This window comes from Ursus maritimus, unplaced genomic scaffold (genome assembly GCF_017311325.1).
Source record: "Ursus maritimus isolate PB19 unplaced genomic scaffold, ASM1731132v1 scaffold_6, whole genome shotgun sequence".
Lineage (NCBI taxonomy): Eukaryota > Metazoa > Chordata > Mammalia > Carnivora > Ursidae > Ursus > Ursus maritimus.
In genome coordinates this window covers 24,588,954-24,601,283 of record NW_024426774.1, presented here as the reverse complement: position 1 = coordinate 24,601,283, position 12,330 = coordinate 24,588,954, and the positions used below count along the sequence as shown (strand labels likewise).

Sequence of the window (12,330 nt, the reverse complement as noted above, 5' to 3'; positions counted from 1 at the left end):
AAGTATTTGACTCCTTAAACTGTTTGCCATACAACTTGAATGGGAATACAACCTACTTTAAAATTAATTCATAAGATCACCTATTTTGGAGGTGGCGGGGAAGAGGCACATGATCAGTCCTAGCTGGAGAGCCTGGGAAGGGCTTCCCCAGGGAGGAGCTGAATGAGGATGTTAGTTAGTATGTGGGTAAGGTGAGGAGAGGCATATCAGGTAAGAGGAACGTAGAGTCAGGAAAGAGGATAAAAAATACACTGGGAGAAGGTCATAAAGAGTCTTGGATTCCATGCTAAAAGATATAAAGACTTCACTCCAAAGAGAATAAGTAGCATTTTTAAGCAAGTGGTTGATCTGAAATGACCTTATATTTTCTTTTTCTTTTTTTTTTTAAAGATTTTATTTACTTATTTGACAGAGACAGCCAACGAGAGAAGGAACACAAGCAGGGGGAGTGGGAGAAGAAGAAGCAGGCTCCTAGCGGAGAAGCCTGAGTGGGGCTCGATCCCAGAATGCTGGGATCACGCCCTGAGCCGAAGGCAGACGCTTAACGACTGCACCACCCAGGCGCCCCTGAAATGACCTTATATTTTCGTTTGAGGAGTAGGTTAGAGGGTGGAGAGACACAGAGGCTGGCAGCCCAGTAAGGAGTCCTGGGTTGCAGTACCAGGGAAGAAGTAGCTTGGGCCTGAGGAGCCATGTGGGTCTGGGAACGATAGAGGGGGTGCAGCTCTTGAAGTCGCGTTTTGGAGGAGTCAATGGAATCGGCACACCATTCTCTCCCATTTTGGTTTCTTCTGCTCCAGATCATGGAACGAGCCCTATTACACATGGACAACTGTTACAAAATCCCCAACATCCTGGGCACCGGGCGGCTCTGCAAGACCAACCTGTCGTCCAACACAGCATTCCGGGGCTTTGGGGGGCCCCAGGCGATGCTCATTGCCGAGTACTGGATGAGCGAAGTCGCACTGACCTGCGGGCTGCCTGCAGAGGAAGTAAGTCAGCCGGGAGTTTGGTGGCGTGGGTCAGAGTGAGCTAACCTACTTTGAGGGGACAGTGGCTTTGTCTTGGGCATCACCCGGGGGGGAGGGCAGAAGAGAGGCAGGTGCTGTGGAGGGGGTCGGAAGCTTAACTTGAGGTTGTACGCCTTCATCCCTTGCCACCAGCAAGCCCTCAGTGTCTCTTTCCTTGCAAAGGTGCGGAGAAAAAACCTGTATAAGGAGGGCGACCTGACACACTTCAACCAGAAGCTTGAGGCGTTCACCTTGTCCAGGTGCTGGGATGAATGCCTAGCAAGCTCCCAGTATCATGCCCGGAGGAGTGAGATTGACAAATTCAACGAGTAAGCACCGGGAGGGGCGAGTCCGATGTTCGGCTGCTCTCTCGGGTCTCATAGTCTAAGCCTCTTTGCTGAATGCAGAATACCAGGCTGATATGGAGTGGTTAACTCGTGGGAGTGCTGAGTTTGCTGTCCCTTTCATAGCCATCTCTTTACGATCCTGAGATGGTGTTGAGCCCGGGGGCAGATAGGCTTACAGCTGGCCCTCAGCACCATAGCTCGTCAGTATGGTTTGTCTTTATGCACTCGTCCACCTCCGGGGTACGCCGGCCCAGGACTCAGAGCACCACAGTTACACACCTGCCTCTGACACGAATCTATAAATGTGACTTGCCATCACTCCATCAACTTGGGCCTCAGTTTCAACATCTGCGAAGTGGGGATAATTACACTGGCTCTGTTTCCTCACCGAGTTACCCAGAAAACCAAACAGAAATCACAGAGGAGGGGTGACCACTATCATCACTGAGCCACAGTTCATCCCTGGGACTGTCACAGTCCCAAGACCACCAGGGCACCCTGACCCCACCTGAACTCCACTCTGACGGGAAGTGACAATACTTTTAAGTCCAGGCTTTCAGGGGTGGGCCCTCCTTCAGCTGTGCAGAAGGACCCAGAACCCAAATCTGAACTTTCTCATTTGGTTTACCCAACGGGGGCACAACTCAGTTGTGATAAGAACTGTGTGGGCAGCTCCAAGGGTGCCTTGCTCCAATTTTGCAAAGATGTTGCCTGAAACTATGTCTGAGCTGACACAAACGTGATAGAGAAGGTTCTATGAGAATCCTCCTTTTTCTCCAGGGAGAATTGTTGGAAGAAGAGAGGATTGTGCATAATTCCTACCAAGTTTGGAATAAGCTTCGGTATTCCTTTTCTCAACCAGGTAATTGCTTTATATAATCTTGTCCCTCTCCCCTGGGCTTGGCCCCATTTCTCCTCTGTCTGCAGTATTGCAAGGGGAGGGCCATTGTCGCTGGTAACAGAGCTGAGTGGAGGGCCTCTCTGCTGTTTAAATGAAGTTGAACTTGCATATTCTTGTTTGTCCAGAACATCACAGGTCAGTGAGGGCAACATGGGACTCAGAGATCTGGGGTCAACTTCTAGTTCTTACTCTTCCTGGTTGTAGGACCACAGCTACCCTGCCTTCTGATCCTATGGCTTCATCCATAGAGTCTGACCCCCTTTCTCCTGAGGATGGGAGACACATGTAGAGAAATAGGAAAATGTTCTCGAATTGTTGAATGGCTACATCATTAAACCCTGAGATTGACACCACTTCAATTTTCGTCTCAGGTTTCTATCCAAAATGCTGCTGCTGGTTTTCTTTCTCCTGGGCTCCAGCACCATTGGTCCCAACCCTCAAGTTGAGCTAGGATTTATGGAATTTTGTGTTTGGTGTCCTTCTCTTCCCTTAGTCAGGAGCGCTGATTCACGTGTACACGGATGGCTCTGTGCTGCTGACTCACGGGGGCATGGAGATGGGCCAAGGCCTGCATACCAAGATGATCCAGGTGAGCGACCTGGAGACCGGGAGCCCTCTCCGGCCCTGTGGCGTCGGGCGGGGGGGAGGGAGGGTATTGTGAGACGCTGAGCGGCGGCGCATGGCAGAAGCAGAAGCAAGCCCAGCTCCGGCCCAGGCTCTGCTGTCCATTTACATGTGGTTGTGGGCAAGTCTTCTCCCCTCCTGGCCTCTGTTTCCTCATCTGTGCAAAGGGTTTGGCCAGGTGACCCCTGAGGTCACTTCTGTTGCCAACATTCTAGGGCTCTGTGATTGTATTGGTTTGTAAGCTCCTGGGGGAGCTTCCCAGGTGTGATCAGACACTGACCCCTGTACTCAGAGGGCAGGGGGAGATGGAAAAAAGAGGCCCAGGTTGGTAGGTCACAGTTTTAATAAGCAAAGGGAACTTATGTAAGAGGCCTGCCTTGGGTGGCGGCAAGACGGATGATCCCCACACCTGCCCACGGAATCTTGAAAGTTTATAGAGAGAGGGGCCTTAACTGGGTTTAGTCAAGTTCCTGTGCAGGTGTTCTGAGCCCCACATCATCATCCTTAGAGGCTGTGTCCTTGGAGCAGCCTTTGGGAGCAGGAAAGGCAAGCAGAACCCATATTCCAAGGACAGGGGAAAGGGCGAGGAGCCTCTGATCCCCCAGGTCCAGCGCAAAGGTCAACTGGTGGTCACACCTTCTGGATGCCCTTCCCCAACAGTGTATAAGCGCGTGTGTAAAGGTAGCCAGTTTCCCCCACACAGCGGAGCTAGGATATTGGCGCTGGATTAGAGTTGGCACACCTGCTTGCCTCACGGACTGGCCAAGTTGTATTATTTATTTATTTTTTTTAAGTCACGGTGAGGTTTAAAAAGTGCTGTGAGTCACCATTAAGTTTATGAATTTTTTTATCCAACAAAATCACTCCATAAAGTTCTCCTTCAAATGGAGACAGGTATGAGAACATCCCGGTCTCAATAGGATTATAGTTTATAACATTATTTTGTTGCCTGTAACGGTGAACCTGAGTCTGTCTTGGGGAGAAGGCAGCCAAGCCCCGTGTTAACCCCTCCCTGAGAGGGTGATATTTTCTCTTTTCCCAGGTGGCCAGCAGAGCTCTGAAAATCCCCATCTCTAAGATTTACATCAGCGAGACGAGCACTAACACCGTGCCGAACACCTCTCCCACGGCTGCCTCCGTCGGCACAGACCTCAACGGGCAGGCTGTCTATGTAAGGAGCCTGAGGAGCTGCCAGAGCTGAGGGCCAGCCCAGGGTTTTGTGCCCAGGGAGCCTCCTGGGGTGGGAGCTGGAAGAGTCCTTGTCGGCTCTTTGGCTGTGGCCATGCCCTGGCTCTCTTATCCAGGAGGACGCTGTTCCTCCTGACACCAAGCTGAAAGAGAGGCCTAAGAGCCATAATTGCTTCCATCAAAGCCAAGAAGGATGAGTGTAGAATGGGAAGAGATTTGGACGGTCACAAGGAGTGTTCTGGAAAGATATACTCTCCAGTGGTACAACTGGTCGTAAGACTATGGACTGAGATTGGGATTGGATTTTGGGATTGGCCAGCTCAGAGCCACTTGCTTCTCTTTCCACATGGGGGATGTAATTAAGAAAAGAGTTTGATGGGAGAAGTCATCTCCTTCGGGATCCCTCAAGCATTTCATCTTCTGTAGCCTAAGAACTGGGTGTTCTCCCAGCAAGGGCCAAGGCTGGCTCCTTAGGCAGGGTCCTGTGGCTTCCACCCCGGGTCTCAGTCATTCCTGAGAGGGTGGCAAGGCTGCCTGAACGGCACCATGGGCACAGCGTTACTTGGAGGTGGCCTTGCTGAGGCCCTTGGGGTTTTGCCTAGGCCAGGAAGTGCAGAAGGTTAATATGTCTGGTATACTGTGGTGGATGTGTTCTTAGGAAGCTTGTCAGACCATCCTGAAAAGACTGGAACCCTTCAAGAAAAAGAATCCTTCTGGCACCTGGGAAGAATGGGTAAGTCTGAGCTGATCCAAGTCCTTTTGAAAATGAGAGACATTAAAAGCAGGCTCTCTGTCCCTCCTGCAGCAGCAGAGAAGCTGAAGTGGTTTGTATGGTTTCACAGGACAAGTAAATGCTCTACCTTGTTGGGCCCCCTTCTCTATGTTTTCATAGCTGAGGGAAGTCACCTGAGGAAAAATTTTGATCCAGGATCTCAACAACACTGTGGGGACTGGGGGATTGGCTGCCCTGAGCCTCAGAAGGTGGTGTGACTACTAAATGCGCTTGACTCTGGGCCTGGTTCCATACCCTGCTCGTCCTCAGTCTTAATGAGCTTGGTTTTCTTCAAACCTCCTGCTGTCAGAGGGCTGCCCCTGGAGGCACTTCCCCTTCCTGCTCTGGATTCTGGGTCTACTGGGGCTCCATCTGTGAAGGAGTGGGGGAAAAAGACATTACCCAAGAGTTTCTATCATTCCTGTGGTTTTAGAAGTGACAGGCAAGCACTCATAATAAGAAGGAGCCCAGTTCTTTGGTTTCTGGTGTGGAGGCCTGTGTGTTGGGAACACTCAGAGGGAAGCCGTAAGGATGTCTCTCTCTGGCAGAAGACTGCATCTCTTCCAACAAGCAGATACCTCAGTGGTAGCCCTGTTTTACCATCTCCCATAGTTGGTGTGGGAAAAGTGGGCACAATGGTAACATACAGCGTGAGCCCACACATGACCCAGTCAGATAGTATACATTTCCTTCAATAGACCCAAAGAAGCTATTTCTCTCAGACCCCCTCACTTTATTGTGCCTCATGTGACTGACCTCCACCTGCCTTCCCACACTCACAGATACCACACACATAAATACCACATGAATCTGGGTTGACTTTGGTAGTTTGGATTTCAGCATGGAGACACAGAGAGGCAAGCTTGAGCTGAATGTTGAGGGAAGAAAAGGATTTGGGCATATACAGTGGAGGAACCATGTGAATGAAGGTATAGAGCTGTGGGGACACAGAGGGGCTGGGAGAGATGGGCACTCGAGTTTGGTTGGCGTGGCCATGACGTGTGTGTGACATGAAGCCAGAGAGAACATTGGGGTCCTGAATATCAAGCATGTGCTCTAGAGACAATGGGGCATCATCCAAAGCTCTAGAGCAGGGGAGTGACGTGGGCAGTATGTTAAGATGCTCGCTGTGGTTGGGCTGGACTCCCCGGTGGGGTGAGGAGGCTACTCGAAGAGTGAAGACGAACTAAGAGGCTTCCATAGCTCCCCGGCTTCCAGTGCGGTCTCCCCGTGCAGTGAGCCTGTGAGGTGAGCTGTGGAGGTGGGAGCCACGGGTACACAGCTTTGGTCAGCTTCCAGATGAGGGTGAACTCGTGAGATCTTAGTGCTGGGGCAAGGATTCTGGAAAGCATGCTAAGCCCTTCCTGTTGTTTATCCCCTCTTCTCAGGTCTTAGCTGCCTACCTTGATGCAGTGAGCTTGTCTGCAACTGGGTTTTATAAGTAAGTACGGGGCTGGTCTCACCCGCCTCACCATGTGTTGTCATCCTAACCTCTGAGGTCCCCTCCTGCACTGAATGCTCTCAGCCTTTGATCAGGAGAGAGCAGTTCCCCTGAAACTCTTATCTCTTCAATGGTCTTCTGCTAATTTCACTCTGAAAATGGTCTAAAATACCCAGCATCGCCAATCTATGTGCCAAGGAGGCGGAAACATGAGCCGGCCTATCCAAAGACTTGTGCTCTAGTTCTGGTCTGGAAGCGTATTCTTGCACTTGGAGAAATCGGGGATCTCGCTGAGCCTGTTTGCTCATTAATGACACAGTGGGACCATCACCAGCCACCCCTCCCTCAGCTTTCTCCTAGAACTGGGGTCGGAGCTGCCCCCGTGTGTTCCTCTGTACCGCATGTTAGATTTCTGCATGGGGACTCTCCTTGGAAAGAATCACAGGGAGATTTAGAGCACGTGGTCTCGTTACAAAATGCAGAATTCAGTGGAGCCGAAAGTGAGATTTGGAAAAGAGCACATACCTTCTGCTACTTTGAAATTCAGTAGCAGCGAGAAGAGCTCGAGACGTTGCCGATTTGATTCTGCGGCTGTGAAAAGATGCGATTATATTTCCTACCAGCCGTAACATTCTAGCTTTCTCTGGGGAGTTGAACTCCGACCTTTTCTTTCACACATCAATGGTTTTGGAGAAATAGTTCACTATGTATTTTAGTTTTGCCAGTGCTCCCTGGGTTATGTGATACTTGACCTGTGCAAACACGCACGTGTGCAGTTTTTCTCAGAAGTTCTTGCTTTATTTTCAGAGTTGGTAAAACTGGGTAATATAAAGCAACACCCAAGTGAAGACGGAGACGGTGGCAGGTTCTCCTGGGAGAAGCCCTTTCCCTCAGCGCTGTGCTGGTGCTGTGGTCATACAGATTTTGATCCCATCAGCTCGTGTTTTCTTCTGTCATGCATAGAAAAACATGGGTGCAGGGGCTTGTACACTCTGGGTGTGAAAATACGCACACACACATATGACTCATGTGAAATTAGAATTGTATAAGATACTCAGGATTAAAGAAGAAAAAAATATAAGAGAACATCTGCTTTTATCAATAACACTTTCCTCAAATCATTTGCTGCAATGGAGAAGGGACCAGTAGCCACAGAGTAACGCAGGCAAGCGGCTGAAGATGCCCCCAGGCTCGCAGGAGATGCTGAGCTCAGCTCTCAGCTGGAGAAACTGAGCAGCCCAGGAGGCAGCACGGGCAGGATCTCTGGTCCCGAGACCTTGAGCTCCAATTCAGCAGATCCTTCGGAATGTGGCCCTCACGTCCTTCGTGAGCTTGGGCGAATGTGTCCCCTGTTTCTACCACGTAGAGGCCAGCACACTGATACTATATGCCACTCAGCTGTACAGAATGATTCACATAAGGGCCTTGGGCAGAACTGAGCAGACAGGAGACAGAATGCTCTGGAACACCTGGGTTTTATTAACAGGTTCAAATTAAAAACACGTGGACTTTTATGAAGAGCAGCTGAATGAAAAAACCTTTGGAGTTTTAGGATTTTGTGGGTCAAGCTGTGTGTGTGTGTGTGTGTGTGTGTGTGTGTGTGTGGTGGGGGTGTGTGTGCTCATCTTAACACGTGTGCAATGTTTTCTCTTTTCTCCCCCAGGACACCCAACCTCGGCTACAGCTTTGAGACGAACTCAGGAAATCCCTTCCACTACTTCTCCTACGGGGTGGCTTGCTCCGAAGTGGAAATCGACTGCTTAACGGGGGATCACAAAGTAAGGAGTTTGCAGAACCATTGTACTAAGTTAGGGGAAAGAGGAAAAACAAGTGAGTTACAAACGCTAAGAACCGCTAGAGAGAGACACACTTTATGGCTGGGAAAAATAATGTCTGACATCACAGCCTGGCCGACTTCCGATAAAGGACCAGCGAGCAAATATTTGAGGCTTTCTGGGCCCATCACCGAAGCACGAGAACAGCCACAGACGAATGCAAACGAATGGTCACGGCCGCGTTCCCCTACGATGTGGTTTGTGCACACTGTGAATTTCATAGAATTTCACATGTCACACCATATTCCTTTTATTTTTGTCAGTCATTTAAAAAGGCAAACACCATTATTAGCTGACAGGTCCTACAAAAGCGGGGCTTAGGCTGGAATCAGCCCATGGAACATAGTTTGTTGTCCCCTTGCTGACACGATTGACCCAGACTCGGGTTCAGAGCCCAGGGACCTGGGAACCGGCCTTCCCACTCATGCGTGGGTGTGTGCACGGTGACTTCTGATCACCGGGAGAGCACAGCCGCTGCCATCCCCTGCCCTCCCGGCCCAAACTCCAACCTTAGCGTTGACGATGCCGTGCCAAGTGGCAGCGCCATGAACACCCTGCTTGAGCACGGCCGGGGCACTCTGCTTCTGAAAGTGCTGTTTGGTTGATGCAGTCATTTAAGGGTCACCGAGCCCCGTCTGTCATCCCACACCTTCCTTTCTTCTCACACTGCTTTTTATTCTCCCCCCGCCTTCAGAACCTCCGCACTGACATTGTCATGGATGTTGGCTCCAGTCTGAACCCTGCCATTGATATTGGACAGGTAAGGCACACGGATGAGCAGGGTGGTGAGGGACTTGGCCACGGGTGTGTCCCTTCTTCTCTGAGGGTCACCAGCCAATGCATTTTGTCCAGTGTCATTGAAAAGCCGGTCTGAACAGGGTACCACGTGAGTCTCCCTCAGCAGGAGTTAGATCGATGAGAGCACACCCAGCTCTTGAGGCCGAAGACACATTAATGTAGATTCTGGAAAGGGCACTCACCTCAGAGAACAAGATGATGAATGGTGTGAACACTGGGTGCACGCACGCAGGCACGCACACGCACACTCACGCACAGTTTGAGAAGGGGCACACTGTGGAATGGAGATTGAGTTTGGGATTGGTGTGCAGGCAATGAGGTCTGAGGCCAGAGGAGTTTCTCCCTCCTCATTCCTCTTCCACCCAGGATGCATTTTGTCCTCTAGGAAGTAAACGTCAAGTGTGGAATGCTAGAGAACAGTGGGGCAAAAGAAACAAGTTCAAGCAAGAGGAATAAAGGGATGGCTCAAAGAAAATCACGTTTGGAAACTATGAGAGTGTTGGGTGGGATAGGTGGAGCAGGAGACAGGGAGGCATCAAGAGCTGGAGTACTGAGCATCTGGTAGAAAATATAAATTGTATTTTTCAAAAACAGGCAATTACTGAGTATACAGAAACTTAGTCATTAGTCACTGTTCATTAATTCACTCAACAACCATTGGGGGAGCCCCTCCTAGAGGCAGGCACTGAGCTCGGTGCCTCGGACACAGAGATGATGAGCACCCCATTGGGAGAACACACGTGCTTGGCAGTGGGGCCCCTGAGTCCTGTGGTGACAGGGAGGCTGGGAGAACAGACGTGTGGGCTAGCAAGCACGTGGCAGGTGCCCTCGGAGAGATCTGTGAGCCACAGCAGGGGCCCTGACTTTCCCAGAGGGCAGGCAGGGTGGGGAGTTCAAAAAACCTACATCTGCGATCCCAGAAATTTCTCCTGTCTTGTGGGGCTGCCTACAAGTGCATGGTCCTGCTTAGCGCATAGGAGGCGCGTGGGCCCCTGAGGTACACTCAGCAACTGTCCGCCTGGGAGCCCACTCCTCAGCTCCGAGTTGCCGCTTCCCTGGTGGCAATGTGGATGGAACAGCTCCACCCACCCTGCGGCAGATTTTAATGAAAAATGATGCCTACCACTGTGTGATCCTTCTGGAATCGCTGACATGTTCTAAAACTAACCTTCTGTGTTAACGCCTTTGCTCTGCCTACCTCAATGCCTGGCGAAGGCCCAGATAGATGAATCCCAGGCTGGGCAGGAGCCAGGTAGGCTGTGGAGGGCTGTTTCCAGCTTCTTTCCAGGCCCGCTCCAGATGGGGCTTGGTGCCTGATGTGGGAAGTAGTATCTGTCCTTGGGGAGGGGGGAAGCAGAGTGACCGTGGTGTGTGTCTGTCTTGCAGGTGGAAGGGGCATTCGTGCAGGGCCTTGGCCTCTTCACCCTGGAGGAGCTGCACTACTCCCCAGAGGGGAGCCTGCACACCCGTGGCCCCAGCACCTATAAGATCCCTGCATTTGGCAGCATCCCCATTGAGTTCAGTGTGTCCCTGCTCCGTGACTGCCCCAACAAGAAGGCCATCTATGCATCCAAGGTACTGTTGCCCTGGGTCTGTGCTGCCTTCTGGTCTCCGCTGTGGGAGGCTCCGGGTGAAGGAGGGCCTCCAGCCACCCACCTTGTAGGTCTGCAGACGGCTGGTCTGGAAGGACAAGAGGACTTGACACTAGTTTTTGTAGTTTTGGTGAGGATGGCAGAGGGGTGGGCATTCCCTGCGTGAGAAAACAGAACTGGGATGACACCACCTCTGGATGGTCAAAGCTGGCTCCTTTGGGTGCACTCAGAGGGATTCCTTAATCCAGTCCTGTAGGTCAAAGCCTGACCTCCACCCATGTCTCAGGTGTGCGTCTTGACACTGGTCCTAAAGGTGATCCCACAGATACGCACCCCTCCCTGTTATCCCACAAGAATAGCATATTCATTGCAGATCAGGCAACACCTCTGTGCAAGCCCTTTGCCCCCTTCAGTTGGCTGGCACCTGACCTTAAACTTGATCTGCATGTCTGAAGGATTCTAGCCTTCCTGTATTTCCTCGCTGTCCCCAGTAAGGATGAAAAAATGGTTGAAAATCAAGTAAGCTGATTGATACAGTCCTAGATCTAAGAAGGAAGACAGATGATCACTTGTAACCAGTGAAATACAGCCATTTGCTCATCTCATGGTTTACTTTACTGTGGTTGGGGCTGGGCCCTCTGTGATCCTTGCCATTGACTTTCACGCTTTGGCAAGCACCGGGATCACTGCGGACACATGATAAAAATGCAGTTCTGTGGGGCCCAGCCCTAGAAGTTGTGATTCAGTGGGTCTGGAGTAGGGCCCTGGCATAGGCGTGTTCAAGTATCCCTAGTGATTTTGTTACAGGCAGTTTCTGATCTATGCTCTGGGGGGACAAAACAACCTCTGCCAGAAAATGTTGAATTCCTGTTTGTCATGATACCTATATTCCAGACGATGCTGTTGCCTGGAAGTATGATTGTGGTGCCTGTAAATGTTGTCAGAGCTGCAGGCAGACAATTCCCCTAGCCTCCTAACTGTGAGGAAAGGGTCAAAATTCATGCCAGACTTTTTTGTCCATAAAATATAATTCTTTAATACAACTCGTAGTGGTACATTTTATTTGCATGGTGTCATCAGAGAAAATCACATAGTGAGGGTTAAAAGAAATATGCCAACGAGGTTGAGTCATTTATTAGGTAGATAGTTCTCGGCCCCTGAAGAATTTTGACCATTCTCTCTGACTTACTGGGTGCAGCCTGCCAGTGTCTGCTGGGGTTCCCAACGTCACCAGCCCTCCAGGTGTGAAGGCTGGGGTCTCGTTGCCTGATTCCCTGTCCTGTGCTCTGTTTGCTCAGGCCGTCGGGGAGCCGCCCCTTTTCCTGGCAGCCTCTATCTTCTTTGCCATCAAAGATGCCATCCGTGCAGCTCGAGCTAAGAACCCAGATTGTAAGATGGAGAAGCTTTTCCGGCTTGACAGCCCCGCCACCCCAGAGAAGATTCGCAACGCCTGCGTGGACCAGTTCACCACCCTGGTATGAGGCCCCTTGAGTGCCCACTCAGTCTGGGGGAGGCAGGGGCAGAGGCCTGACACTGCAGAGAGGACGGTGGGATGCCAGGCTCCCTCTCTCCACTGGGCAGCCTTGGATCTGTGCTGCCTTCCTTCTGCCATTGAGGCACCCCCTCGAATTTGCTGGAAAACAGCTAGAAATCCCCTTAGAGCGGCAGCTTGCAGCTGGGCCTTCTTCAAGGGAAGAGGGCTCTTTGGTGCACAGCTATCACCCACAGATTTCACTGTTTTCCATGAAGATGAGGGTGATGGGTAAAAGTCCCCAAGAGCCTAATCTCTTGTGTCCATCCCTGGCACATTCGAGACTCTTCT

At 51.0% G+C, this 12,330-nt stretch overlaps 1 protein-coding gene across 1 annotated transcript in view; it reads left to right on the top strand.

The window, feature by feature from the left end:
- XDH (xanthine dehydrogenase) overlaps nucleotides 1-12,330 on the top strand; it is a 60,187-nt gene that overhangs the window by 44,673 nt on the left and 3,184 nt on the right. Inside the window, exons 25-35 of the mRNA XM_008700260.2 lie at nucleotides 801-992; nucleotides 1,194-1,339; nucleotides 2,138-2,219; nucleotides 2,752-2,847; nucleotides 3,925-4,053; nucleotides 4,729-4,803; nucleotides 6,231-6,283; nucleotides 7,947-8,061; nucleotides 8,813-8,878; nucleotides 10,303-10,491; nucleotides 11,807-11,983. Of these exons, the coding sequence (XP_008698482.1) occupies nucleotides 801-992; nucleotides 1,194-1,339; nucleotides 2,138-2,219; nucleotides 2,752-2,847; nucleotides 3,925-4,053; nucleotides 4,729-4,803; nucleotides 6,231-6,283; nucleotides 7,947-8,061; nucleotides 8,813-8,878; nucleotides 10,303-10,491; nucleotides 11,807-11,983 (1,320 nt within the window). The remainder of the gene's footprint in view (nucleotides 1-800; nucleotides 993-1,193; nucleotides 1,340-2,137; nucleotides 2,220-2,751; nucleotides 2,848-3,924; nucleotides 4,054-4,728; nucleotides 4,804-6,230; nucleotides 6,284-7,946; nucleotides 8,062-8,812; nucleotides 8,879-10,302; nucleotides 10,492-11,806; nucleotides 11,984-12,330) is intronic.